The sequence below is a fragment of the Epargyreus clarus genome, unplaced genomic scaffold (assembly GCF_041222505.1).
Source record: "Epargyreus clarus isolate Ecla_fem2 unplaced genomic scaffold, WU_Ecla_fem_2.2 ptg000003l, whole genome shotgun sequence".
Lineage (NCBI taxonomy): Eukaryota > Metazoa > Arthropoda > Insecta > Lepidoptera > Hesperiidae > Epargyreus > Epargyreus clarus.
The window spans coordinates 9,690,328-9,717,194 of NW_027332211.1; the positions used below are offsets into that span (position 1 = coordinate 9,690,328).

The window sequence follows — 26,867 nt, forward strand, 5'->3', positions numbered from 1 at the left end:
AAAGTAGGAGTAAAAGGGAGAACTTTAATCTCTTTACCCCATTCAATGTCACGCCGCATGCCAGTGGCTACGAGGATGATTTAAATTCATGATAAAAAACAATAAAAAAAATTAAAATTTTCGTTAAACAAACGCTATGTCAAAAGCATACTATAGGCTGAGTGATTATTTGATTGACAAAATTGAGTGGTCAGTTATGTTAACTGGATTGTGTAACATGTATATAGCAGGCATGCTTATAAAACGTAATTTAACTAAAGAATTAATTTAATAGTTTATGGGAATCTGTAATAAACGAAAGAAGTTGAAAAGAGCAATTAATTAGTTTCAAATAAACTAATTCACTGGTTTGACCACTACAAGGGAAGTTTTGAGACGGGCGGCGGCGTCAAACCGCAAGGTGCCCTGACTGCTCCCAGGGGTAAGGGCTACACACGATTTTGTAGCTAATGTTCGTAACATCCGTACTATGAATTGAAAAGTCATGCTTAGTGAGATAGTATTTTCGATTGTTTCAGATATTTTGGTTTTTTAATCAAATCAAATCTTTGTTGTGAAAAATGAGTTTTCATAGTTATTACTTTAAAACAAAAGTATTTCTATTTTCCCGCCACACATGGGCACACACACGCATGTATCCACATTCTATCTAGCCTAAACAAAAACACAAACAAGATCATGTCATTCAATATGTCTGTTTGCTACAAAACCAAACCTGGACCCCTCTGTAAGACATGGTGATGATGTAAGAATTATATTCAATCGAGTAATATCATTATGTATCATATGAACCATGAGTACGATATGTAAATGCTTATATTGCAGTTGTTAGTGACAGGGAGAGATTAAACTTCTGCATCCAAATTAAAAAGCAGATTTACATTTATATTTGCGTTCTTTGGCCAATTCAAGGTTCTGCGTCTGTCAAAGTTTGCAAAAGTTAATTTTACAAACTTTTCTTTTTGGTTACCAGATTATTATTCTTATGCGTTAGTACTCTAGATGTTTGATGAAGAGTATTATTATTATTATTACATCTATTTGCCGCGAAATGTTACTTATATTCTGAGAATTGAAGGTGGTAGAACTCGTGACTATCCTATCACCATAACAACTTCTTATATAAGAAATGGATTAAGGTAGACATTTATACATATTAGGCACTTCACTTGATAACGACGACCCCTTAAAATCAACGGTTCCATACTAATTCGATGTACAAGAAAAGATAATGTTGGTAATATACATCATTTGAAACCATCTTATTTATTCATGTAATATAACGTGTCATAACTTTTATTTAACAACGTATTTAAAGAAAACAGTAGAAACTACGATAAAAATTAGATTCATATACTCGTACCTCTATAGAAATTTTATCGATTTGCCGTTTGACCGAGTTCTACTCTCAATTTTATTGCATTTACTCACGGGATGTCTGTAGCTATCTCCGATGCGGGCGCAATAAAAGCCAAGATAGTGTTCTCTTACTTTTGAAATAAAGGCTTAACGGAGGGAGCCATCACGGTTTCCCTGTATTGACAACAAGAAGCGGATTTTCCCGAAAGCCTCGCCTGTGCCATTAGTTTTCCGCATCGGTTAAAAAGATTTGCCTCCTCGTCCGTCTTTTTTAGATTTATTGACTCACGCAAAATATTCCGTTGGAACGACAAAACACGACCCGTCTCCCTTTTACCTGTGTTTGATTAAATTTGTTTAGTGCACGTATCTAATTTTGATGTTTGTGATCATACGCTTTCTATTCAATTTCAGCATGTACATAGAAGATCCCTTATAAAGCAATGATAATATATATTCAAATATAACATGGGCGCCTCTAAGTGGTAGCAAGTTTTATAAATCGGTTTTTGATATTAAATTAATTTCACATCATGTCTAAAGTTATTAATATTTGACTAAAAAAATCAATCGAATCTTTTTTAAGTCGGTTAAAATACTCTAAATACATTACAATTTGAGAATGTATCTCTTACCCGTTGCTTCAATTGCATCTAGTGATTATATTGAGCATTGACATCAACGCATAAATTTAATAGATTGTGGATTAGTTTAGTTGGTAAGGTCAATACACAGTTAAGCCGTTACTCGAGCAATTGAGTTCATTAAGCAGACGTCACACTCCAAGCTTAACAATAATAATTGATCACGATGTAATTTTATAACTGTGGATCACGTAATTTGGGTACTATTATAAAAAAAAGACGTTATACAAGTACTTGGGTAGTTTTGCTCGGCTGCAAAGGGTATTGTTTTTCGAGTGTATGTATTAATGTATGTATGTATTTATGTCTCATTCTTTGCCACGCCCTACAGCCCAAATAGCTTGACAGATTTGAATACATATATCTTAGATGTCGTTGGATTCCTTCAAATGACTATAGTGAGATACGCTATATTTTTATACGGTTTAATTATTGGTTTTATAATAATTCCCTTGTTGCTCTAATTGTTATTCGGTCGTGGTCCTCTCTAACGATGTAAATAGCATACGTCCTAGACGCCTATTCAACATAACATATTCGTATTCAATTATGAAACAACTGAGCAGGTTCGTAACGAAATCCGACCCGTCTAAGAAACAATTGTAGTTATAATTGAAATTGTTATAGAATATACGCTCTGATTACATTCGCGTATATTTCGATTTATGTGTATACAAAGGTCTTTACCGCAAAATAACTTGATTTTTGCGGTAAGGTTTTTTTTGAGGCATTCCAGCTTAGTTCTCAGTAGCCGCTGTGATCGAACTCGGGTGGAACTCTGATCTTATCTGCGGTTGATTACAGATGTCCATGGGCAGCAGTAGGCACTTATCATCAGATGACTACGTGGTTGTCTGCTACTCTAATATTATAAAAGTAGTCCTGATAACGGCCACTGATCATTTCCTACCCCTGATGACTAAGTTTAAACGCCACGTACACACACTTACACTGTACTGACCACAAGTATAATAATTTCAATTTCATAATGCCTATACCGCTCATAACAAATATTTTTCATTAGAAGCGTATATCAGGAAGTATGCACGTAGTCGGTTCATCGCACGTTCATCGGCATGAAATGTCAGATAGTCGGCAGCACGTATGTGGGTTTGCAATAACATGCCACAACGGGTCGCAGCAATGCTACACTCGCTTCCGAGCGCCGGCTGTTCACATTCTGGCATATTTCTCATGCTTTAATATATAAGATGAGGAGATACAAGAGCAATTGTTGGTACGTTGATAGCGATTCAAATGGCTGATTTTCGCTGAATTTATGCGAGTTCGTGCGTGTGATGTAGTTTTTATATGATATGGAGCATCGTCATATAAATATTGACAACTATGCAACACCAAAGGTAAGTCAATTCTTGGATTGATTGGTTGTTAAATTTTTGGATGGACTAATTTATTTTTATTAGCGTTTCATAGTCGATGTTACATTAAGTGGTCGGTGGCACAATAACTGTGTTTTGTGTATTGTGCTAATGACAATAACCTGTCTAACCACTCATCGTGACAGAAAATTATCAACACTTTCGTTATACTTCATTACTGAAAATATTTTTTTTTTATTTCATAAACTTTACTCAATTTTCTAGTTTTAAAAGGTTCAAGAAGGTCTGTACCAATGACAGATTATTCTCTCACAACTGGAAAATATGTATGAAGGAAATATTTTTGAGCAAAAATCTAAGCCGCAAAGCCTTCATGGCATATGTATAAGTAAATCGTCAACCTAAAGCAGCTTACTGGTCGAAGATAGAAAAGTTGAAAGTACTCCATATTAATCTTTTGGTGGAGAAGTTAATCCTTGTCGTGCAACATTAGCGCCTTTTTGTATAGGTACTATTTTTGTTACTTATATTGTACTAGTTTTTGCCCGCGGCTTCGCCCTCGTTTAAAACAAAATAATATGACATACTAACATACATAAAACTGAAAATTCGTACCTTCATTGGGATGACAGTGGCGCCATCTGTCGAATATTGGTCGTACCAACTCTGAAACCTTCGTGGGCTCATGAACAACAACTTTGCTAAAGATCATCACTTGTTCAAATGCATAGTTTACGATACAATCCTTACTAATATCGATTAAAATAATCGACTTTTTGGTCCAAAAGACCGATTCTCCGATCAATCGACCTTAGATCGTCATCCCTAGTTCCCGTGGGATTTCCGGGATAAAAACTATCCTATGTCCTATCTTTGTACAAAATTTCATTAAAATCCGTTCAGTGGTTTAGGCGTGAAGAAGAGACATACAAACAGACAGACGGATAGAGTTACTTTCGGATTTATAATTTTAAGTAAGGATTGAATGATGGGGTTTATTAATATCATACTCTAAACATAAAATAAAGCAGATGTACGTATCCTGTTCCTAGTTATAATTTTTTACCAATAGGCCAAAGTTCTCTTTGGTGTACCAAAGACCTACTTGTACGTGTTGCACCATATTATTGCACTTACTTATTCATAGAATTGATTGAAGCGATTTAAAAGATTAATATTTGGACTAAAGAAATGGTTCACTGCTTAAGATTGTTCTTATAAAAATGTTCTACAATGATTGCATCTTTCATTGAAGACCGCACTCGATGTTGTTTATTCTAATATTATGTAGATTGTACGTATTCAAGCGAGTTCATCTATATCGAATTTAAGAGACGAAGAGTGAAGCTACGGAAAATTGGAATATTAAAAAAACCATAAAAAATACTCTTTGGTATATAAAGCCCTGTGACCGACAGCATCACATTCATATCCTGTATCAGTTACAAACACCATGTTATATTCTCCCTCGTTTCTAATAAAAAATCATCAAATTATTAATGTCCGTGAATTCTGCCCGATAGTCGTAATAATAGTCGTTTTTTATCTGCAACTAACTCTGAGTGGGAAAATCTTGACCTCTATCTGAAGGTCATAGATGCCCTACCACACCTTTCAAGCTAGAATAACATAATACCGCCACACCTATTTCTACCTAATAACAGCAGTGTTAGGCGCTGCTGTGTTCCAGTTTGAAGGGTGTGGTAAGGGAGAAAGACTTTTCCGAGGCGTTCCACCTTAGTCCTCAGGGGTAGCGGCGCATCTGTGGCCGACCTCAGGTAGGAATATCTAATCCTATCTGGGGTTTATTACAGATGTCCATGGGCGGCAGTAGCCACTTACCATCAGGTGGACTGCATGCTCGTCTGCTACTCTTATATTATAAAAAAAAAAAATAATAATACCTTTACACCAATGGCATAAGGCAGATAAAAGTTTTGATTTTAACTTCAATGATCAAAGCACAGAGAGTTCTTATCGCCTACGAAATATTACCAATCTCAATATGAATGTTATGAATGCTTTATATTGACGTATTTGCTATTGCAGGCTAAGTAAAATGTCGATTCTAATATAGCTTACGTTGTGTGAAGATTGGAAAAGTTAAAGGACCATCGGGACAAATCCGCAATCGAAGAGATCTCTAAGTGAGCTTTTAGTGGAGAGAGTTAAGCTGCTGCGCGGCATGCTCTTGTATTTTTGTTTACATCAATGCATTATTACTGGAATCACTCTTGCGAATAGTTCCATTTTGTAAATTTTCATCTACTAACGGCACTGTTAAGTAACAAATGTTTGCTGTTCAATGAATTATATTATGATTTGCTTCTGAAATAATTATACTATTTTATATTAGTTCAGTCATATAAAATTGTAGCTATTAACTTTATATTTTTTTCCTTTGCTAATACTACAAAATAAGAGGTCATATATGTATTACAGTAACAATTTGATGTTTAAAGTAATTTGGGTTACTTTGCGATAAAAATATGTTTTGAAAGTAACTGTAAATGTTATCTAAAAAGATAAAAATATATGTGAAGTCACATTAAAATAAAAGTAGTATTCGTTTATATTTGAACTTTGTGTAGACCATATCTCGCAAAACCCCAAAGTAGCTTATTGGCCGAAGATTCGAAAAGTTGCGGACCTCCGGCGCAAATCCGCGCTAGAAGGGGTGTTTACCTCTTAGTGGAAGTAGTTATTAAGCCATCGTGCTACATACATAATGCATTGCTAGTTTATCTGTTAAATATTTATTTCATTCCCTGTATATATGTAGTGTAACGTTAATCTATTAGTGCTACTTTTTAGCTATTTTCTTTAAAAGTATTTAATGAAACATCTGTAAAAAAATCAGATATCTACGTAAAAACGTAACGTAACCTAACGTTTTAGTGCGCCCCAAAAACAGCTACATATCAATTATTCAGAAAGTTAAATAACGTGAAAGGTCGATTTTTCATATATCTAAATAAAATATTTTTATCGAGATTTACGATTACATATTTACGATACGATATTATATACCCTTCATAAGACCCTAAATTACATCTGTCGACATACATTTCTACACTTAATACGCTGGCCATATCAATTTTTAGCGAATCGTCCCTTTTCGACTTATGGGTTTAATATTACACATGTTTAATTTGTTTTAAAACTGTTGATATAGCATTTAGTTACCGTTAAGTAATATATTCAAAATTGGCGACATAAATGAGTTATGACACTTTAACCGTCTCGCCAGCTAAATAAGAATGTTGGATACATAAAAATATTCAAGGTTTATTATCATCTAGCAACGTAAAGTTAAAATAGCATTTTGAAAACAGCTGCGCGTTTGCGTTGTATGTAAACAACCACCGTAAAAAATTGCAGTTATATTTTCCTAAAATACTCGTATATTCTTCTCCCGTCCTTGAGTATCCCACATCAAACTTTTAAAAAAGTCCGTCGAACAAGTTAGGGCGGGCGGAGTAACGATAATAGCATAAGATGAAGCTTCTTAAACGTTCCATAATTAAATCTGTCGTAATATTATTAAACACGTCTACGATCATCTCCTGCGGCGATGGGGTCCGTCGTTAAGGAGGTTCGGTGCGGTGCGCGGTAGAATGGCTAAAGTTTGCAACGAGTCCATTATAAATCAAACGACGCCTTCCAGGCATGTCCTGAGGGACGAAGCGTCTCCCGCCGAGCCTCCGAACTTCAACTTTGCCTTTAATGTCTCAACAATTAAGATAAAAAGAAAGAAGCCCAAATTAAAGGTGGTTAAAAGATAACGAGTTAATAGGCCCCCAACTTTAACACTAAAACTTTGAAACACGTGTTTTAGGGTAAGTAGTCCCTACTTCATGTTGGCCGGTATCCAAAGTGATGTAGTTATATAATTTCGTACCCTGCATTAAATTATATTTTAACCTTAGATAGTAGAGTAGTACAGAAGGCGCCTTTCAAACGTTGAATCATATAAGGACAGACATTTCGGTGTTATAATAATTGATTGATTCGATGAACTGCCGCATTGGGAAGCTGTCTCCTACGGGAATTTATCAAAATGAAGTTCTGAATTTATTACATAAAATATTATCTTATGCTTATCACAGAATTACAGAATAGTGATAAAAAAGACGGAATTGAAAAAATATGTTTCCTTTTTTATGTCTTAGGGCGGTTACAATTTTCAAAATATTTTATATATTGTTTTAAAATGTTTGTAAAATATTTTGCATGGTGTATTATAATCCTGCAAGAAACTATTCATATTTACCCATGTTAAAATTATAGGTCCTAAAGAGACATCAATATTTCATAAGATTCCAATTTAAATCAGTACAACCATTGCCAATATTAGTCAAAACACATAATATTGTTGTAGTTGTTATATATCGGCCTTAATCACCATAATTAGAAATTCGCCTTAAACAAAATTACTAGAAAGACATCGAATCCTGCACCGCCGCCGTGCCGTGGGAACGCTGACGCCGCACCACCGCTCCGTTTCCACCGTACAGTCCCGAACGTGGGAACTCACTCTGGGTGCTAACATTGCCCCAGCAAGTCACCATTTTAGGTTAGGTAGTTATAATTTAGTTTAGATTTAGTTAAACCTTGTAACATTCGGTTTAAATTAAATATTATACATAAGTAATTCGGTCTTTCTGTATCCTGGCTGCTGCATCCCGACGCATTATATAACTTAGTTACTTCAAAATGTCAAACTGTATATTAATAACATAAAGTCCCATATGTGTAGGAGTGTTAATGTGTAACTAGAAATGAAGTTGTATAGTTACATGTTTGGGGTTAGGATAAATAAATATTAATAATTAATACCCATTGTGAATTCAGTAAATCTGCCATAAAACTAGCGAACTGCCGGCGAAGTAGCGGTTGTGCCCTAACTCGTTTAGGATCCGCAGACGAATGAAATTAGTTAGCCCGTGCCGCCATTTCAAATATCATATTTGCATCTGCCAGCTTCATTACCCACTTTGCGCATTTAGGGCTGGCCCACTTGCTTTTAATTTTACGTCATTTGCTGTTCAAATTATATTATATTATGTTCATATCGTCGCACACACCGGATGATGTGGCGAGCTTTATGCTCACCAGAGTAGAGCCTGACGGGGCAACACGCTTAGAGTACTCCGGTTGCGTTCCTTTAGAGATCCCGGAGTCCTCATCGTAGCGTCGAGGACAGGCACCAGGTGGTTTTAGTGCGGTAAGAATTCCACATAACCCCGTGTCACTCCCACGGCACTGGGTACCTTTGATGGTTTCCTCTCGTCAACAAAAAAAGATCAACAGACGAATGAAATTAGTTAGCCGATGCCGCCATTTCAAATATCATATTTGCATCTGCCAGCTTCATTACCCACTTTGCGCATTTAGGGCTGCTTTTAATTTTATGTTATTTGCCGTCCAAATTATTTTTTGCACCTACCCAAATGAAGTGCATATTTATGTACCTAATTGCTGGAGCTGGATGATGATAACAGTATTGTGATTATGCTACTATGATAGGCGTGGGCATCAAAATAAAACTTTAATATCATCTCAGGCAAATTACATATAACATTAATAAGTATTATGAAAGTTATTAAAAAATAATTATTTTAAGAACGTCTCAAAATATAAATGTTATGTAATTTTGAAGATTTATCAACTCTGTTATGAATTCTTAAGAAAATATAATACATAAAGTAAGTCTTCTTCCATATTCTTTTTCAGAAATACTTTATGCGTAACAGTTTCTCTCATTAAGTTACGCATTTTATCATTTGAATTCCGAATTAACTTGGGACCTTACGAAATATTTCGGACCGACCCGACCGACCAGGCGATGTTAAACTCCCAAAGTTCAACACTCAAAGCTTATCTCTTAACCGCTTGTAAAATTTTGATTCCTCCTTCATTTTATCTTAATTGCTCAAACAATAAAATGAAACTTTCTGAGATATGCCTTTGTTCAATATTAAATGGCAGAATGAGATGATCCTTGATTCGTTTCTTATGCCCTTTTAGCTTCGATTTGTCTTCGATATCTTGTTATTTATGCATACGTTAATCAAAATAGTTAATTTACAATCAAAATATTGTCGTAGCGATAAGGCTATGCATCCAGGTGGCGGTCTGAGGCTCGTAATTCAATCAGCGCAGCGCAGACGGACACACCGCTGTGATTAGATTAGACGTCGGCCACAATTACGCAGATCAGATTTACATTCGCCGCCGTGTCACCGCTTTCCTCACTTAAAAACCCTCCTTCGACACTTTCCTTAATAACTTAGAATAAGTAATTTGAACTCCTAATTTTTATGTAATGCACTTAATTTAATCACTTGCCTACTTGTTAACAAAGTATGATCGACGTTTTGACTTCGGCGGTGGATTCGGTTCGGCGATGTTCGACAAGTTCGGCTGAAGTTATATTAATGTGCCGAAAACAAGCAAGAAAAACAACGTTAGTGCATTCGCATGATATTTTAGCTATATTGCGTCGGTTCAGTTTGATATTAGTTACAATGGCTATCTTACTTTTTAAGCTAAAAATTGTAGTTTCATAATAATAATTTATATAAGAAGTTTACTCACTATTTTTCATGATATTTTTCGCGCTCGGAACCCACCTTAATAATCACCGTATTTTCATAATAACAACAATGAGCATTTGATCACTAATTCACTAATATCAAGCCTCAAAATTAATATTTTACATGCGATACGCCGTACTTATACACCGTGGGTACCCCAGGTTACGACAAGTCAGGTCGTCGTCATTAGAGGGGTTACCATCCCATTGCATAATAAAATGGGCGAAGTTTCCTCAAGTCCATTATAAATTAGACAGCGGCTGAGAGCCGTATCACTTAAGATAGGTAAGATGTGACCCGGCACGAGTTTCAGCTAACAAACTTCCCTCTATATTGCCTCCGCAATCTTGATAAAAAGAACTATCCATGACTCCAACTTAAAGCTGGATTAAGAGATGAGCCGTGTACGAGTAACTTTTCAAATTCACCGCCAGTATTTTATTACTTAAGTTCACTAAATTTTTACCGCAATAAAACCACTTACTTATACCTTTGCTCGTAGTTCTCGTATTTTCGGATCGGTAGGTACGTATTTTAAATTTCTTTTATATTGGATTGTTTGTTTTTCGACAATTTTTGTCTGTCCAAAAGTCTGTAGGAAGTAAGAGTATTTATCAAGAACAGAGTTTTATGAGTTCAAAGTTTTAGTGTTCGTTGATAGAAATTGTAAGTTCGTATTAGATTTCCTTTATAATTATCTACAGGCAATGAAGGTGTCGTATGATACGAAATCATATTCCAACGAAGATATAAAAACATTCAAACACATTACGTAGAAGGACATTATTTTATATTGCCATGGAACATATTTGACACATACCATTTGTAGGTATAAGCACCATAAGTAAGGGTAACTGATAATCTCGGTATCGTAATGATAATTATTTTACTCTACGACGCAAAAAATCTTATTCAAAAATCACTATCAAAAATCTCAACGAATATTTGTAGGACCCGGTGCCGCTTTTTGGTTTTGACAATATGCTATACAGCTGGAATTAAAAGGATAGGATTGTTTTAAGCATAACAATCGGAATGGAACGTTGTAACAGTTAATGCCGCGGAAGTCAGCGGACGCGCTGGCAGCTCGCAGCAATTACACTGTCTAATGTCCACCCGTACAATTTCAATTTCACTACACTTGCTACATCTGGTCAGTGTACGCATATCGATCAGAATAAAAGTATGAAACGAGTCACCTTTTGATCTTTGTCTTTTATACCTTACAAGGACGTAGATTTGTACAATTTTATTTAGAAACCATAACTCAGCATTACTATATGTAAGCTCAGCTTTGTCTGCCAAAACTAATGGGGACAACATATAATGAGTAATACTATAATAGTAGGTATTTTATTCATAAGCTTGTACCGGTTTTTAATACGATATCATTGATTATTGTAAGTAGATATTTAAGGTTCCTTAGAATAATTCGTGTAAGTAGTAAATATATAAATAGTAAGTACTATTATGTAATATGAAAATGAGAGCAATTTTTTCCGCCTACAAACTGCGTAGTTTGGCAGATTATTTATTTATGTTTAAGTTTAATACTGCTGCAAAAAACAATAAATTAAAAAAAAGATTGATGATTTGAATTGTTGAATGAAGTTTTTCAAAATAACATCGATTTTAATGAAACTTTCAACAAAATCAAACTATTTTTTTAAAAATAATTTATTCATGTTCCTATCTTACTATCCTATCCTATACTATATACACTCTTGCTTGGAAGAGCTTATAAAATTACACTTTTACACTATCATAAATTATCCAGGTCACGAAATTCAAAAAACATTTCTAAATAAATTTCCGGTATATTAATGAACAATACACAAAACAGGTAGGTAATCATTTTATGACAAAATGATAAATAACTTGAAAAATACTTTTTATTATATAGCTACCTTTATTTCGAACGAAAAAATATTGTATTTCAAAGGAGACGTCGTCCTTTAATTTCCGTTACGTCACTCGTCAAATTTTAAGAACGATTGGAAATCATTCGAGCTACACATTCTATTTCTTCACACCAGCTGGTAATATCATCTTTGTAATTCAATAGGTCTCTATATTATAAGTTCTTCTTAAATACCTACATTTATACGAAACTATACCTATATATACGGAGATACTGTGGATGTATCATGGCTTAATCTAACAACTTAAATAATACAGGTGTTATAGATATAACTTACACTTATATTATGTTTGGATAAAATAAAAGTTTTACAAAGCATAATATTCTTAACTATTTTATATACCTACTAGTTTCCACAAGTATAGGGAAACAGTCGTGATTTTCTTTGTATTTTATACTATTAGAATGTAAGGATTTCTTGCCATGCGGGCATGTACTCGCATGCGTGAATTTACCCGCTGCCGTTTGTCTTCGTCCTGCGTGTCTGTGGTTAACATAATTTGCATGAGGCAAGCACACGGACAAGAACCGACGCAGATATAAAACTGCGTGATAGGAAGAGGCTCCAACATCTTATCGCTTTATACATTTTTTTTCTTGACTCAGGTGGCGTGGATGCATTTCGAACAATCGGCTATCCTCACTGTACATAACCACGTGATCACTCGCAACCCGAGAGTCAGCGTTACTCACGACAAGCATCGAACCTGGTACCTGCATATCTCAGATGTACGCGAGGAAGACCGGGGACGCTACATGTGCCAAATCAATACAGTCACGGCGAAAACTCAATTCGGATATCTGCATGTTGTTGGTAAGAATTAAACGATTTATTTATTATTGGGTTACACCAACAAAGTGAACAATTATACATTGTCTAGACATATCACATTGAACTTAAATCTAAGTGTCACCTCAATTACAGGTGTAAACTACATGCTGGAAGCAACTACATACTAAAACATGACTAAACATTAATTAAAATGATTGACAATTAAGAAAAATATATACAGGGTGAATCTCCATAAAGTGCACATATTGAAACAGGTAAAATTAAACCGCATCTTGTCGACAATATGGGTCGGACTATACCAGTTTTATTAGGGCGCACGTGCGTCGCGTCATGAGTATCTTTTTTGAAACGTTCCTAGCAAACTTTATACTTAAGTTAGAGGCATGCTTTTTTAGTGTTTGAAAGCTAATACGACGTAGAATTACATTAAATAATAAAAATAAAATAAAAAGCCTAGATTATTTTGAGGAAATTCACGATTACTGAAATTTAACCTAAAAAAATGGTTTTTTTTCACACTAATCTGAACATTTTTTTCTGGGAAGATAAACTTTTTTGTTTTTTTTTTCATGGATCAGTACGGCCTATAATTGGCATTCATTGTAATTTTTGTTTGAACATGATAACTCTTTTAGTTCAAAAGTTATAGCGATTTATTTACTTTAGGTGCACAATTCCAAAAAAAAAACTTCAAAAGGTCGTAAAACCCAAAAAAAATTTTTTTATTATTTTTTATATTTTTTTTGTCGACAAAATGCGGTTTAGTTTTACCTGTTTCAATATGTGCACTTTATGGAGATTCACCCTGTATAAAATACGATAGGAACAATAATAATTAGATCTGGAATTAAAACAATCACATTAATACTCTAAGAATTCAAATTCTAAAAATTTCATGTCCTAAGTACTCAATTTATTATAATACTATTATAATGTAATATGAATAAAATATTATGTTATAAAACTTCAGTGGTTTCAATTATAATTCAGTTCAGTGGTTTTAATTATATATTTGTAGGTATTTAATTTAAATAATAATAAAATAAATAATAATTGAAAAATAATAATTTAAGTGTTATTTTTAAATGCAGTTTTTATCGATTCTTATGTAAGTTATAAAATCAAATTAAAGATAGCTCCATCTGATATTAGGTGCCTCTACTCGTGAACATAATATAACCGGATATAAATAGTTCTACAGTATAAATTGACCAAAGATACGGTGCTTCGTTTGAAGATTAAAACGGTCCATCATATAATCGTCATCATATAATCCTCAATAGTACACGGCATTTCAGTTGTTGTTACTGAATAGTAGAATTAGATGTGTTGGTTGGTGACGTTTCAAAATATGACGAGTTCTGCTACCCTTACACCCTTCAATATCCTAAGTATCGCTTAACCAACCACTTAATTTATTAAACTTAGATTTTATGTTTGAAATAGAAGTATTTTCACATTTAATATTTACAGTGCCGCCGTCAATCGACGACTCGTTGAGCTCGAGCGACGTTATCGTCCGGGAGGGCGCTAACGTCACTCTGACGTGTCGCGCTAATGGCTCTCCTAAGCCCACCATCAAGTGGAAACGAGATGACAACTCAAAAATCTCCATCAGCAAAGGACATTCGGGTAGGATTTGTTTTATAAAAAGCCTAATATCAAGCAATCCAATTACATTTAATCTAATGTGAGGTTTCAGTTTCAGAATGGGAGGGCGAAGTTTTGGAAATGGCTCGCATTTCACGGCTGGATATGGGCGCCTATTTATGTATCGCTAGTAATAGCGTGCCGCCAACAGTTTCCAAAAGAGTGAAAGTTAGCGTTGATTGTAAGTTCTATTTGATTTAAAATAGAAACATAAATTAATAACTGTTCCCTACTCATAGCCATAGTTATCAATATTCAGTATGCTGTAGCATTTAAACCCCCAAATATTATAATATCCATGAATATGTTCTAGCAATATTTATTGTCCCTCAATTAAGCTTGAAAAAATCTTAAAGTTATTGATATCGTATTGTTAATTTTGTATTGGTGAATTTCATATAATCCGTGAAATAAGTTACCTTCGTATTGGTACTTTCATAGAATCCGTAAACCAAACTTAATTTCTTTACAGTTCCACCAATGTTGTGGATACCCCATCAACTAGTGGGTGCTCCGCTTTACTACAACGTGACCTTGGAATGTTTCACCGAAGCCCACCCCACCTCCTTGAACTATTGGACTAGAGATGATGGTCATATGATTCATGAAAGTTCTAAATATCACATGGAGAACACTGTGGGTATACCAGCTTACAAAACACACATGCGACTCCTTATCAGGCATATTATCACCGAAGACTATGGAACGTATAAGTGCGTGGCGAAGAATCCGAGAGGGGAATCTGATGGAACCATACGATTATACAGTAAGTATCTTATGAATGTCATAGCTACTTACATAAAAATTACGTGACATAAAATCGCCTAGTCATGCCTTAAACAACAGCTGTAGATGAAACGACAACTGTATTGGGTGGCATCCAATCTGGGAGTATATTAAAAATATTTATTGTTGAACTTTTTGCAATGGCTGGCAATTCGAATAAAAAAAATAACAGTTTTTTAATTAATGTATGTTGTTTATATCGCAGCCTCATCACCACCTACAACTACTCCAGACCCGCGAATGATCACCGTTCCGCCGCCTTCGCGACCACCACGTCGAGATACTCCCGTAGCAGATAAAGGTAAGGATGACAGATAAATAATTCACAAAGTACCAGTCGAACTCGCACATGGGGGCTTCCGTACCACCAAATGTTCATTCTTTTTTACGTATTTTTATTCATTTTGTTATTTTCAACAATACTTAGTTATATGACACAAAAATGATTTACTAAGTAAACGGATTGTAAAAATTTCAACCGTCTTCCTAGTACGGTTTAACAGTTAGATCGAAAAATGCCCAAAAAATCCGGTTTGTTGTATGGAGACCCCCTTTAATATTCAACTTTATTCTATTTTTAGTATTTGTTGTTATAGCGGCTATCGTTAGGCATCCTCTGTAAAATTGCATGTGTCTATCTATTACGGTTCCGGAGATATAGCCCTGTGACAGACGGACAGACGGACGGCCGGACAGACAGCGAAGACTTAGTAATAGGGTTCCGTTTTTACCCTTTGGGTACGGAACCCTAAAAATATATATGTTTAAAGTACGTGTTATAAACTCAATTTGGAATAATAAGCAATACCGCGGGCCAAAATTTGAAACAGATATACATTGTGAAATATTATGCAAACAATTTAAGTGGATAAAATTAAGGCTCAGTATGATAAATAATTGTTTTAAATAATCCTCATAGGTAAACGTTCACTCATTATAATGCATTGCAAATAAACATATTTTCCCGACACTAATGAAAGTATCAACAAATTGTGCGGCCAAATGAGTTCATTAATAACCCATCCATAGTTGCCGATAAATTGTATTGAAACAAGATTTTTATATCAGCGATTTCGTTTATTAAGAGATAATAATACCTTTATGAGTTGTATCCCTCGAGATCGTTCGGTTTATTTTCATTGTTTGCTGCTGTTTCAGTTATTAGTGGTCGTTATATTTGTTTATAGATCATAAACTATTACGACGCTCTGCTTGCCGCCAGTCGGCAGGTTGTTAACTGGCTTCAAATGTTATGTTGCTCGTAAAGCACTAGCAAATCGTTTATAAACAAATGTTTTATGAAGTGGTGCTATGTTCGCTTCTATAAAAGTGATATGACCGTTTTAAAGAGCTATAATTGCCGTATGGTAAACATTTGTATAAGACGTATTCAATTTTAATATAGACTTTCAATGTAAACAGATAAAGAATTAATACAGATGAAACGTTAATAAAGAGGAGGCAATTATGTAGATAATATCAATAGATTTATTCGGTACGTCCGGTTGTTGTAATATCGTGGGCTCATAAGTTGTTTGGCGCGCGTCATTACGCCGTTATTGGAAGTTGGGCATTTTCCGGACATGTCGCTCGGCTTCGGAGCTTCGGACAACAACATCTTGCGCTACAAGCTATTACTGCCAAGTGTCAGCCACCCGCTCACTTACAAACTATGGCTATATCCTTTGAACGTTGTTTCATTATTAAAATTGAGTAATGAGTGCGACCTTAATGTTAGAAATATTATAGAGAGGTATTTAATTTGTAAAGTGCTGATTGACTGACTAACTCTGATTGATTAATTGATTCATATTCATGTTGTGATTGAATGGTTTATGGAATAAAACTAGTCTTTAACTCATTTCATAATCTTTAAAAAAACTTTTATAAGTAACTGAAAAAAATCAAATAGTAGAATATAATTAATATCTTTCACATATTATCTGTTAAATTGTTTAAAATAGATTTTGTTCATGTACTTTTATGAGTTACTTCTTATTATTAATGTCGTACGGGGGTATTGAAAAATGTCAAATACCGAACTTTACTTTTATCATTAAAAACTAACTTTCAGTTACGAGTAAAGTTTCCAGATCCGTATTTATAACTTAACGTTTTCTGAGCCAGCGTAAAATTTTGATAGTCTGAACGAACATGCATTAAGTTTTGTGGCTGGAGGTTTTTGTACGGGATGGCGCGACGCAGAGGACATTGACCATTGCTACTGTTTTATTTTTTGCGTCCATTACGAATTTACGGCTGGCCGGCCATATTGCGCAACTTTTCAATAACTGCCGCCCGACCGCGCCGTCCGTCCCTACCCATATTGAATCCTTTTCTTTGCCTAATGAGTTCGCGTATATCTACTTACAACTTTTACTTTCATCCATATTATCTGTTTCGTTTACGTATATTACTTTCCTTATACTAGAGCGTAAATAACAAATACGTGTAGTAACTTTTTCATGGAAAAAATGCGAATAGGTATCACTAATTAATTTTCACTTGCTTTAACAGTAAAGGATATATGATAAAGATACATAAAATACTAGCATGAATTCTCTATAATGTATTAGTATGATGTTTACGAATCCGCATTTTGGTAAGAGACATTCCCAATCAGTGATAGCGCTGCGCTGAGTCGAACTTAGGTGCACTAAATTATTTTGACACGCCATTTGTATTATCGGGATGTTCGTAGTTTCGTAGTTCTGTTAATCTGATCGATCGCTGTCTAGACCTGGTTACAGGATGATCGGAAGTCGCATGTTAAGCAGTAGGTATTATAATAACAATTAACGCATTTATCTGAAAGAGCCTCTACGTTGGGATTGTTTCTCCACACAAACTTCCTTTTGACTAGGTTGAATGTGCTTTAAACCAATGAACATAAAAATATATAGTGCGTTGTTAATAGCTTACTTATACTTTTTTTTATCAGGTATATAATCAACGTGAAAACTAGACCGCTAATTATTGTCAAAGTGTTTCTTTGTGGAAACTCCCATTTAATATTTTTTTCGAAATGATTGTCCAAATATGAAGCGCCGCTGTTTCAGACTAACTCCTATTTCTTTTATGAAACTAAACGTATTACTTATTTTTGGCTGTCGAAAAATATTACTTACTAAAAGCATTACCGTCGATATTGTTTTATATATCTTAAGAGGTCATGAAGCGACAAACTTTTCTGGCATTCAATTTTCATAAAACCTGTTACCAATTGCAATGTATACGACTCGGAAATGTCCACATAAGTTCCGTAAACTTTCTCTAGCGTGTTTTCTCAACTTACTTAATTTAACTAAAATGTCTGGAAATCCAGGTACCAAGTATCAATCGAACCTGAACGAGATCGATAAGGGGAAGCAGAAGACAGACGAGGGTGGCGGGAAGACACATCTCAACTGGGTGGGAGGTGCATCGCAAGTTAAAGGTAAATAGGTTGACTTTCATTAACTTATGTCAAAGACTTCGTAACTGTAAAAGCAGGTTTGTTTACACATTACGTTATTTGAACGAGACAAAAAATATTCACATTGAAATAAAGCTTATTTTGTTAACAAAGTGATTTGAAAAAAAATCAGCTGTTGACACTCGAATTGGGTATATATGAAGAGCTTGAGAAAATATTCTGATAGCTGAAACAATAGGTAAATGTAAACTTAAAAAGTATTTAGCGTACTCTGTGGCTACCCGTAAGCATTATTAATATTTTTATGCTTCCATCGTAGACAGATTAAAAATTTGTGTTATCTTTTTTCTCAGCTATTCCTTTGCGAGAGGTTCGTGCCCAGTAATAGGGCGTGTAGAGATTGTAGCTAAGCAATTATAATTTAAAGGCATGAAAATATCACAAACAAGCTCTCTACTGTGGTTATACATATCTTGTATCTCGTTCTCATCATCTCGTCCAAGAAAATTTTCACAAAGTTAAATATTTTTAAAATGACGTAACATATTTTATTCCGCTGTTATATATAAAAAAAAATTAACAAAAAATACAACCGACTTCTATGTCACTACAAAGTAAAAAATAATTCAAATAAATGTTGGTTTAGTACATATTTCTGAAGTCGGCGCTCAATATATTTCGTTGGATAACGATGTAAACAGCGTGTCTTATATTCAATTCTTTTTCAGGTGACGCCGACTGGAGTAGAAGCCCTCCGTGGATTTTAGTTTTATTATGTTTAATTATTTATTCTTAAGAAATATACTTTGACAACACTTCTTGCAAATGTAGTCCCCTATGTAAGCTATATCACTTATGTTTATAACTCTGACCGAAATAAAGCTCATGTAGATTATATAATTTTAGAATATTAATAGATTGCTTCTAAGACGTATTACATATTGTAAGCACTTATTTTAATAATTTAGTTATGTAATTTCTTAAGAAGTGTTATAAATTGGCATTCGCCTGGCTGTCTGTATTATTCGAGCCACCTCATTTAGAAAAAGACTGCACTAGTAGCTAGCTCTTCAGGAAAATATTAAAAATAAAAAGAATTTAACCGCTAGCTTAATACATACTTATTCGTGTCCTAATTAACGGTTATGGTTTTATATCAAAATTTATATTCTGGAAAACAGGTAACGTAGAATAATAATATATCATATTATAAAATTAGGCATATGGTTTAAAATAATATTATATACTAAAGTATAAATTATATTGAGTTTTCATACAGATAACAATATTTATGTATATGTAAATGTCGTTGTTAATTATGTAAACTATATTTATTGTAATGAATATAATGTATAACAGTTCCTTGGAATAAGTGTACAATCGCGGTAGAGCAGATTTAGATGAAAACGAATATTAATAAAGATATATTGATGTTGGATAATATAATAACACCTTTAAGGCCCGGTTTTGAATATGGATTTGGTAGTTAGTAGTAAATCTGCTAAGCCGTGATATTATTTAAAGTTACTGCACATACATATACTAACGTAATATAAGTGCACAGTCATTATAATGATTATTTTATAAAATAGATTAAGACTGAATGAATTGTGTGTTTTTATGTTGGCATTATACATTTTTTCAATCATATTGTCCTATTGTTCACTATTTTTTCACGTTTTTTTGTATTTTAATCTAAATTTTGGTAACTATTTTTCACGTTTTAATTTTTAATGTAGTAAAATATTTACGAATCGATGCAAAAAGGAATTGGCGTGTAGAAAATTTAGGCGTTTTTATCAATGAATTGTATATAGGTAGTTGAAAATCCCTCCAGATTTTATCAGTTTTCCAGCAAATATAACCGCTAAATATTTTTTTTCTTTTTGTACCAATTTTAAAGAAAACTTTTGCCTTCAAACAAAATCTTGGCAATAGAAAGCAACTTTATCAACCTGGCATAAATATCTAAGTTTATAGAACATTCTATACCTTATCAGAAATTGATCTGAATACTACAGCTTATTTGTTTCTCATACACAACAAGCATTTTCATTTCTATCATTTTGTGTATAGTAGTGAAATTTCTTCTGTCAATTACTGTGTAGGTAGTATAGTTACCTACATACCTTAGTATTTATGAGTATGTGAATGTTATCGTTATCATGTTGCCAAATTGCTATTTATAAGGTAAATGCTGCATCTAGATAATATTGTAAATATATTCATTAAGCCAAGCGATGGAGTGTGTTTTAATAACAGAGTATTTAAATCGAGCAATGTTAGCGACTAACTTATATTATTATGGGCATCATACGTATTCTCGTAATGACACTATATATGGATGAGTAGGTTATGAAAATAAAGCTTGTTTTAAATAAATGTATTTCTTTTTATCCACTTTTTAACAACTATACGTGGTCTACCTAGACGTGGAAAAAAAATGTAACAAATATTTGTCTATTAATAATTGGAAATAGATGATTATAGAACCCTTGGAAATCGGACCTTAGACTACAAGTAAATAACCCTTTAGATTCTTTATACATAAATAATAAGGTAAAAAAGAAAGTGATAAGTGCAAGGAAACGAGAGTTTTCCCGTAGTTACATAACAAAATACTCTAATCTCTATACATTATGATTACAGGATTTGCAACGCAATTTTAAAGAGAGTATTACAAATAGTAAAACAAGAGGTCTCATGATCATTAAGGATTCTTTGAATTAACCTTGAAGCATATCGCACGTTAAATAACAATTTCTGGAGAAAATCATTCAACAGCTTTTACCTCTGTAATTTGCACTATGAATATTGCGAGTATAGAATCAAACCTTTGTTTTCATTAAGTATGTTTGTTTGCGGGCCACTGTTATATGTAGAACATACTCGTACTTTGTCATTTACTTAAAAATACGCAACAAATACTAATCACGCACAGTTAAACCAAAAAAAAAATTTGTTCCTATCCAAAAACAAATATGGTACCCTCATCCTATAAACTCCATTAAAATATTTATTCGATTTCGGTATATACTGTAAACCAAGCAATAACTTATTTCGTAAGTACTCGTACATCAATAATCCTCAATCATAGTATTAGATACAATCTTTTTATAAATCCTCGATGAAGAAAACAGGCTTCATTTGGAGCTTTAATAATTTATGTAGAGAAAGTTCCGCATAAATTGTTGATGGACCAAAATGCTTGCAAACAATCTGCGGCGGATCCCGAAGATTAGGAGTGGCTTTGGAGCGCCGAAAAGGCTCCAACTACGTATGGCCGCACGCCAACTCCGGTAAGCCAATCTAACTTCTTTTAAATGTGTTTTTGATGTAAAGAACACATTACGCTACGCACCGCTTGCCTCCCAAATCTTGAACCAAATTAGCTTTTGATTTATTGGTCTATAAGTTCAGTCGCGGTCCAACTTTATAAAAATCTTCCAAATTAAACTTTAAAAATAGATTTCGTGCGAATAATTTATTGCCGTTTTGATAATAGGATTGGTAATACTGAATAATCGTGCAAAACAAGCATGGAATACCTACTAGTTATGTTCCGATTGTTACACATATTCGAATGTTACGTAAAGGTTGTTTTTAACCTGATTTTCAAAGCAACTTTTGCATTTTACGTTATTTAAAGCAGTAGAACTGTTACGGGCTCGACAGCATCAGTACCATCATTCTACTCATTAGTCCTAAGTTAGACTTCTAGGGGACGCATATGTGACCAATTTCAAAAAGGTTTGTTGTTACCATATCACGAAAACCAATTTTACTTAATAAACCAATAATACCAATATTACTTAATAAACAAAACCTTTACATCATTAACCAAAATACACAGCAATACCCTTAAATATTAACAGGGATAATTAAAGAAAAAGTAATGTAAGGCTTGTAATATTAAGCTCATTACTTAGCGGCGCAGTGGGTGTGCCGTGTTTTCACTGCAATCGGATATCCTGGGACATTCAAATAAAATTAACGCTTATTGCACGTAGAGAGCCCTCAAATTACACCGTCGGTAAACACTGCGTTGCCCTAGGGTTCGTAACTTTCAAAACCGGAACATTTAATCGTGCTCCGAATTTCCTGTAAGTGACGTAGCTCGGGGACTTGTTTTATTTTTTAATTTGGGTTACGTCAATAAGCCGATAATATAATTGCAAGTGTACTAATTCATATTTTAAAATGATAAATCTTTGAATGATTGTTTTTATAAGACCTGTTATTGATAAGATTTAAATAACAAACGATAAATACGAAACGATAATGATAATCTTTAACTACCTCCATATAGAACAGAAATTTTACCTGAACCCGATCACAGTTGCCACTCATAAGGTGGTTGTCTCATAAATCTAAGTCAGCTAACACCTACACCTTGCTATTGAAATTTCATAAATGCTTTTAGAGACAAAAATTTGTGGCAATGGCAAACGTGGTTCAATGTTTAGCTTATGTAAATCAGAAATTCGTGCGTAAAGATACAGTTAGTGTTGTGCGTCGTGATCATGAACCTAAAATTAAAACCAAGTGGACGCAGGGTAGATAGACCAATCTACCACTAGTGCTTGTCAACTGATCTCACCACTGAAGTGTCGCCGTGATCACGATCCATGCAACTGGGCCGATATATCGGCAATGAGGAAATGCAATCTGCGTGTCGTAAGTACCCATAACATATTATATTGTCTCAATTCCGTGATAATGTTAGTCATCAAAATATTTTTTTTATAATATAGGAGTAGCAGACGAGCATGCAGTCCACCTGATGGTAAAGGGCTACTGCCGCCCATGGACATCTGTAATCAACCCCAGATAGGATTATATATTCCTACCTGAGGTCGGCCACAGATGCGCCGCTACACCTGAGGACTAAGCTGGAACGACTCGGAAAAGTATATCCTTACCACACCCTTCAAAACGGAACACAGCAGCGCCTAACACTGCTGTTATTAGGCAGAAATAGGTGTGGCGGTGGTGCCGCCGGAGTCGAGCCACAAACGGTTCTACCACCTTCATTTAAGACTATAGTAACAACTTCTTGGTCGTGATTTTTTTAATTACACTATCTATAATATTCCAATAAACAGTAAAGTTATTACAATCCTGTTATTGTATTCGTTCCTGTTATAAATAACGTTCCTGTAGTGTGTAAACAAAATGTTATAGCATCTATAACGAGCACTAAATATGTTATCTTGAGAGGCCGACTTGACTTAAGTTTTTCTGACATAAAAAAAGTTATTTTACAACCTTGTTTGTGGTTTCCATCATCTATCAGCGTACGGCACATATAACGTTATTATAAATCGATCTTTTTTATTTCACCCAAAAGTTTTAGTGGTTCCTTTGCCGACGACATATAAAGAAAACAGATTGTTTTATTGCATGAAATATAAAATATATCCATATAAGAGCATTTAGTAATAAGGAATGATATTAAGAATTTATTGCAATACTTCTGTAGATATTAGAAATTGAGTTTATTTGGAAGAATACTTATCTGAAATAAAGCATGTTTGTATTAAAAAAATAGTCAGCTGATACACCTATATATGACGTAAACATCACCAGTCCTCCGCCAGGTATAGTAACGATCAACAAATATTATGTAGACTTCAAGTAGGAGCCCAGTCTATATGGAGACTGTTACACATGTCCATGAGAAATGGTTACTACTAATAACAAAACTATTTTCTTAATCCAATTTACAATTTTTATTATTCCCGCGTAAAATACAAGTCTCGCGCCAAGCGCGTTCTTTTTCTTTTTTTTATGCTAATGCACACAATCGTATAACCCATACAGCCAGTGACTATATAAATGGTCACTTATTATTATAAAAATAACACATCATGAAAATAATACAAAATAATACTGTACGTAATAAAATTATTTGAATATATTGCTAACACTAATTTGTATCAGAGACTAACTAGACTGCACGCTCGTTTGTTGCTTCAATCTTATAAAAATATAAGTCTGCAACGCTTTCAGACTTAAAGATCTCTTTCTGAATACTTGCTTTAATGAAAAGGAAGCATCAACTCACAATGGATATGTAAAGTTATAATGCAAATTGACTGTTGTGAAACCGGGTAACGGAGGCACGTTGCCTTCATCGAGAAGGCGGATTAACCGAAAGTGATCCGTTATAATTGTGAGAGTGGGCAGTAGCGGCTGGTAGGCACAGATTAGCCCCTCCGATAAACAATAGCATTAGTATGCGAGGACGCGCTGACCGGCGCCGATCGGCCGCCCGTGCTCGGATTAATTTGCCTTCTGGAAATTATGGAGGCCCGTGTGGAACGAGGCGATCGCACCAACAATAATATCGCTTTGTTTTCATACTTACAAACTAAATTAGAAACTGATACGTAAGGTGGAGTGTATTAGAATTATTATCGCTTGCTACAACGTGCACGATCGGAAAACGAGACGTCTGAAATTCCTCAAAAATTCTTAAAAATATTTTCAAAGATGTTTGAAGTCTACCAATCCGCGCTTAGTCCACACGGTGGACTTAGTGCGAATGGACTTCAAACTTCCAGCCTCGGCTAAGTCTAAGAAGAAACCCATGCCCAAGGAAGTGGAAGAGTGGAAGACCCGTGGAAGAGTAAGGACTTAATTACATAAAGTAGTACGCACATTTTGAACATATTTGTTATATGTACATGATAGATTAGTAAAGATTACTCGCTCCTAACAAGAAAATGTAACCTTTTGATAATTGTCACTGTCAATTATTTTCGTGTTTGAAAAATATTAAAAAAATGTAAGTAGTTTTTAGATCATTTAGGAATGAAACGATATTTCTTCGCACTTTCTCTTCGATTTCATGTCTTAACTACGCATGTCGGCATTATTCCGCGTAAATTACACCATGATAGCCATTAAACGGCTGACAAAATAGTCGGCTGTTTAAGTCGTTTAATGGCTTCCTTCGATTACAAATTACAAGATATCTATACTTATCTATGCTATACATAATAACTTAATAACTGTACTTGCATAAAAATTGATTTTAGGACTACATAGCCTTGAATATGCTGTGGCTTATGAATATTATCTTTTCCAATCTCCCGTAGCAACAGTGACCGCGTACCCTATACAAGAATTATAAATATCCTGTGTACTTTTAACGTACTTTACATATGCGTGAGAATTTCTTTGAAATCGATTACAGATCTAAGTCGTAGCTACATTTTTTTATATAATATAGGAATAGCAGACGAGCATGCAGTCCACCTGATGGTAAGTGGCTACTGCCGCCCATGGACACCGCTGTTATTAGGTAGAAATTGGTGTGGCGGTGGTGCCCCCGAATTCGAACCACAAAGGGTTCTACCACCTTCAAACATACATCTAAGATTAGTAAAAGAGACCGGTGAGAAATTAAAAAAAAAATGGTTGGTAATACAAAAGTTATCAGCTTAAAAGCTGTTTTAAATTATACGTAGATAATTCAGTATAATTTATTTGTATAGTTATAAGTTTCTTCTTAATAAAAACATTCTTATTATAAATAATCAATATTAATGATTGGTAAATTGTGAATCGAAATATAGCAACGAATATAACGATTATCCGTCGCTATATTTCGATTCATAATTTGATTTTGAATTTTGTAGGTAACATTTCAAAGTTACTTAAATTCACACATACCTTTTATAATTTAGTAAACAGTTAAGTTATGTCAATAAAATATCGTACAAAGTAACCTGTCCCGTCCATCATACACGTGTAAAGTTGTAAAAAACTCGTCCCTCACTGAGTGATAATAAAGGTAACCCTCTGCGGCACCTTTATTGTTATCGAATAAAAATAATCCCGGGATTTTGGGGGATGATCGTAAATTATGACCGAATCCGTAGGGCGGGCGGCGCCCATGTGCCTTCTTAAAACCTCTACTAAGACCTTAGCATCTTGTTGCAAAGGACCCTCAGGAAAATAAAAATCTTTAATTATTGCATTTACACAGCGTAACAATATTTTATCATAATCATCAACCCATTATTGTCCCACTGCTGGGCACGGGTCTCCTCTTTTTTTTTATAAATCTCTCAGGTACGCAGGTTTCCTCACAATGTTTTACCTCACCGTTTAAGCAAGTGATAATTAATTTCTAATACGCACATAAATGTAATAGAGGTGCATGCCTGGGATTTGAACCTCAGACCCCTCAATCGAGGGGCCGAGTTTCTTAACCACTAGGCTATCACTACAATATTTAATTTGAGTTTATTTACGCAACGTACGTAATCATATTTAATTTAAGTAAAAGTTAACACAAATAATGCCTCCGACCCATATACCGTTGTTCCACTGGAGTGTCGTCGACCTAT

At 34.3% G+C, this 26,867-nt stretch overlaps 1 protein-coding gene across 1 annotated transcript in view; it reads left to right on the forward strand.

Annotated features, from left to right (window-relative positions):
• Nucleotides 1–20,883, forward strand: part of LOC140753455 (lachesin) — a 110,434-nt gene extending 89,551 nt beyond the window's left edge. Inside the window, exons 3-9 of the mRNA XM_073088066.1 lie at nucleotides 12,470–12,677; nucleotides 14,130–14,288; nucleotides 14,359–14,487; nucleotides 14,779–15,072; nucleotides 15,298–15,393; nucleotides 18,418–18,528; nucleotides 19,236–20,883. Coding sequence (XP_072944167.1) covers nucleotides 12,470–12,677; nucleotides 14,130–14,288; nucleotides 14,359–14,487; nucleotides 14,779–15,072; nucleotides 15,298–15,393; nucleotides 18,418–18,528; nucleotides 19,236–19,303 — 1,065 coding nt within the window. The 3' untranslated portion in view covers nucleotides 19,304–20,883. The remainder of the gene's footprint in view (nucleotides 1–12,469; nucleotides 12,678–14,129; nucleotides 14,289–14,358; nucleotides 14,488–14,778; nucleotides 15,073–15,297; nucleotides 15,394–18,417; nucleotides 18,529–19,235) is intronic.
• The last annotated feature ends 5,984 nt before the right edge of the window (nucleotides 20,884–26,867 follow it).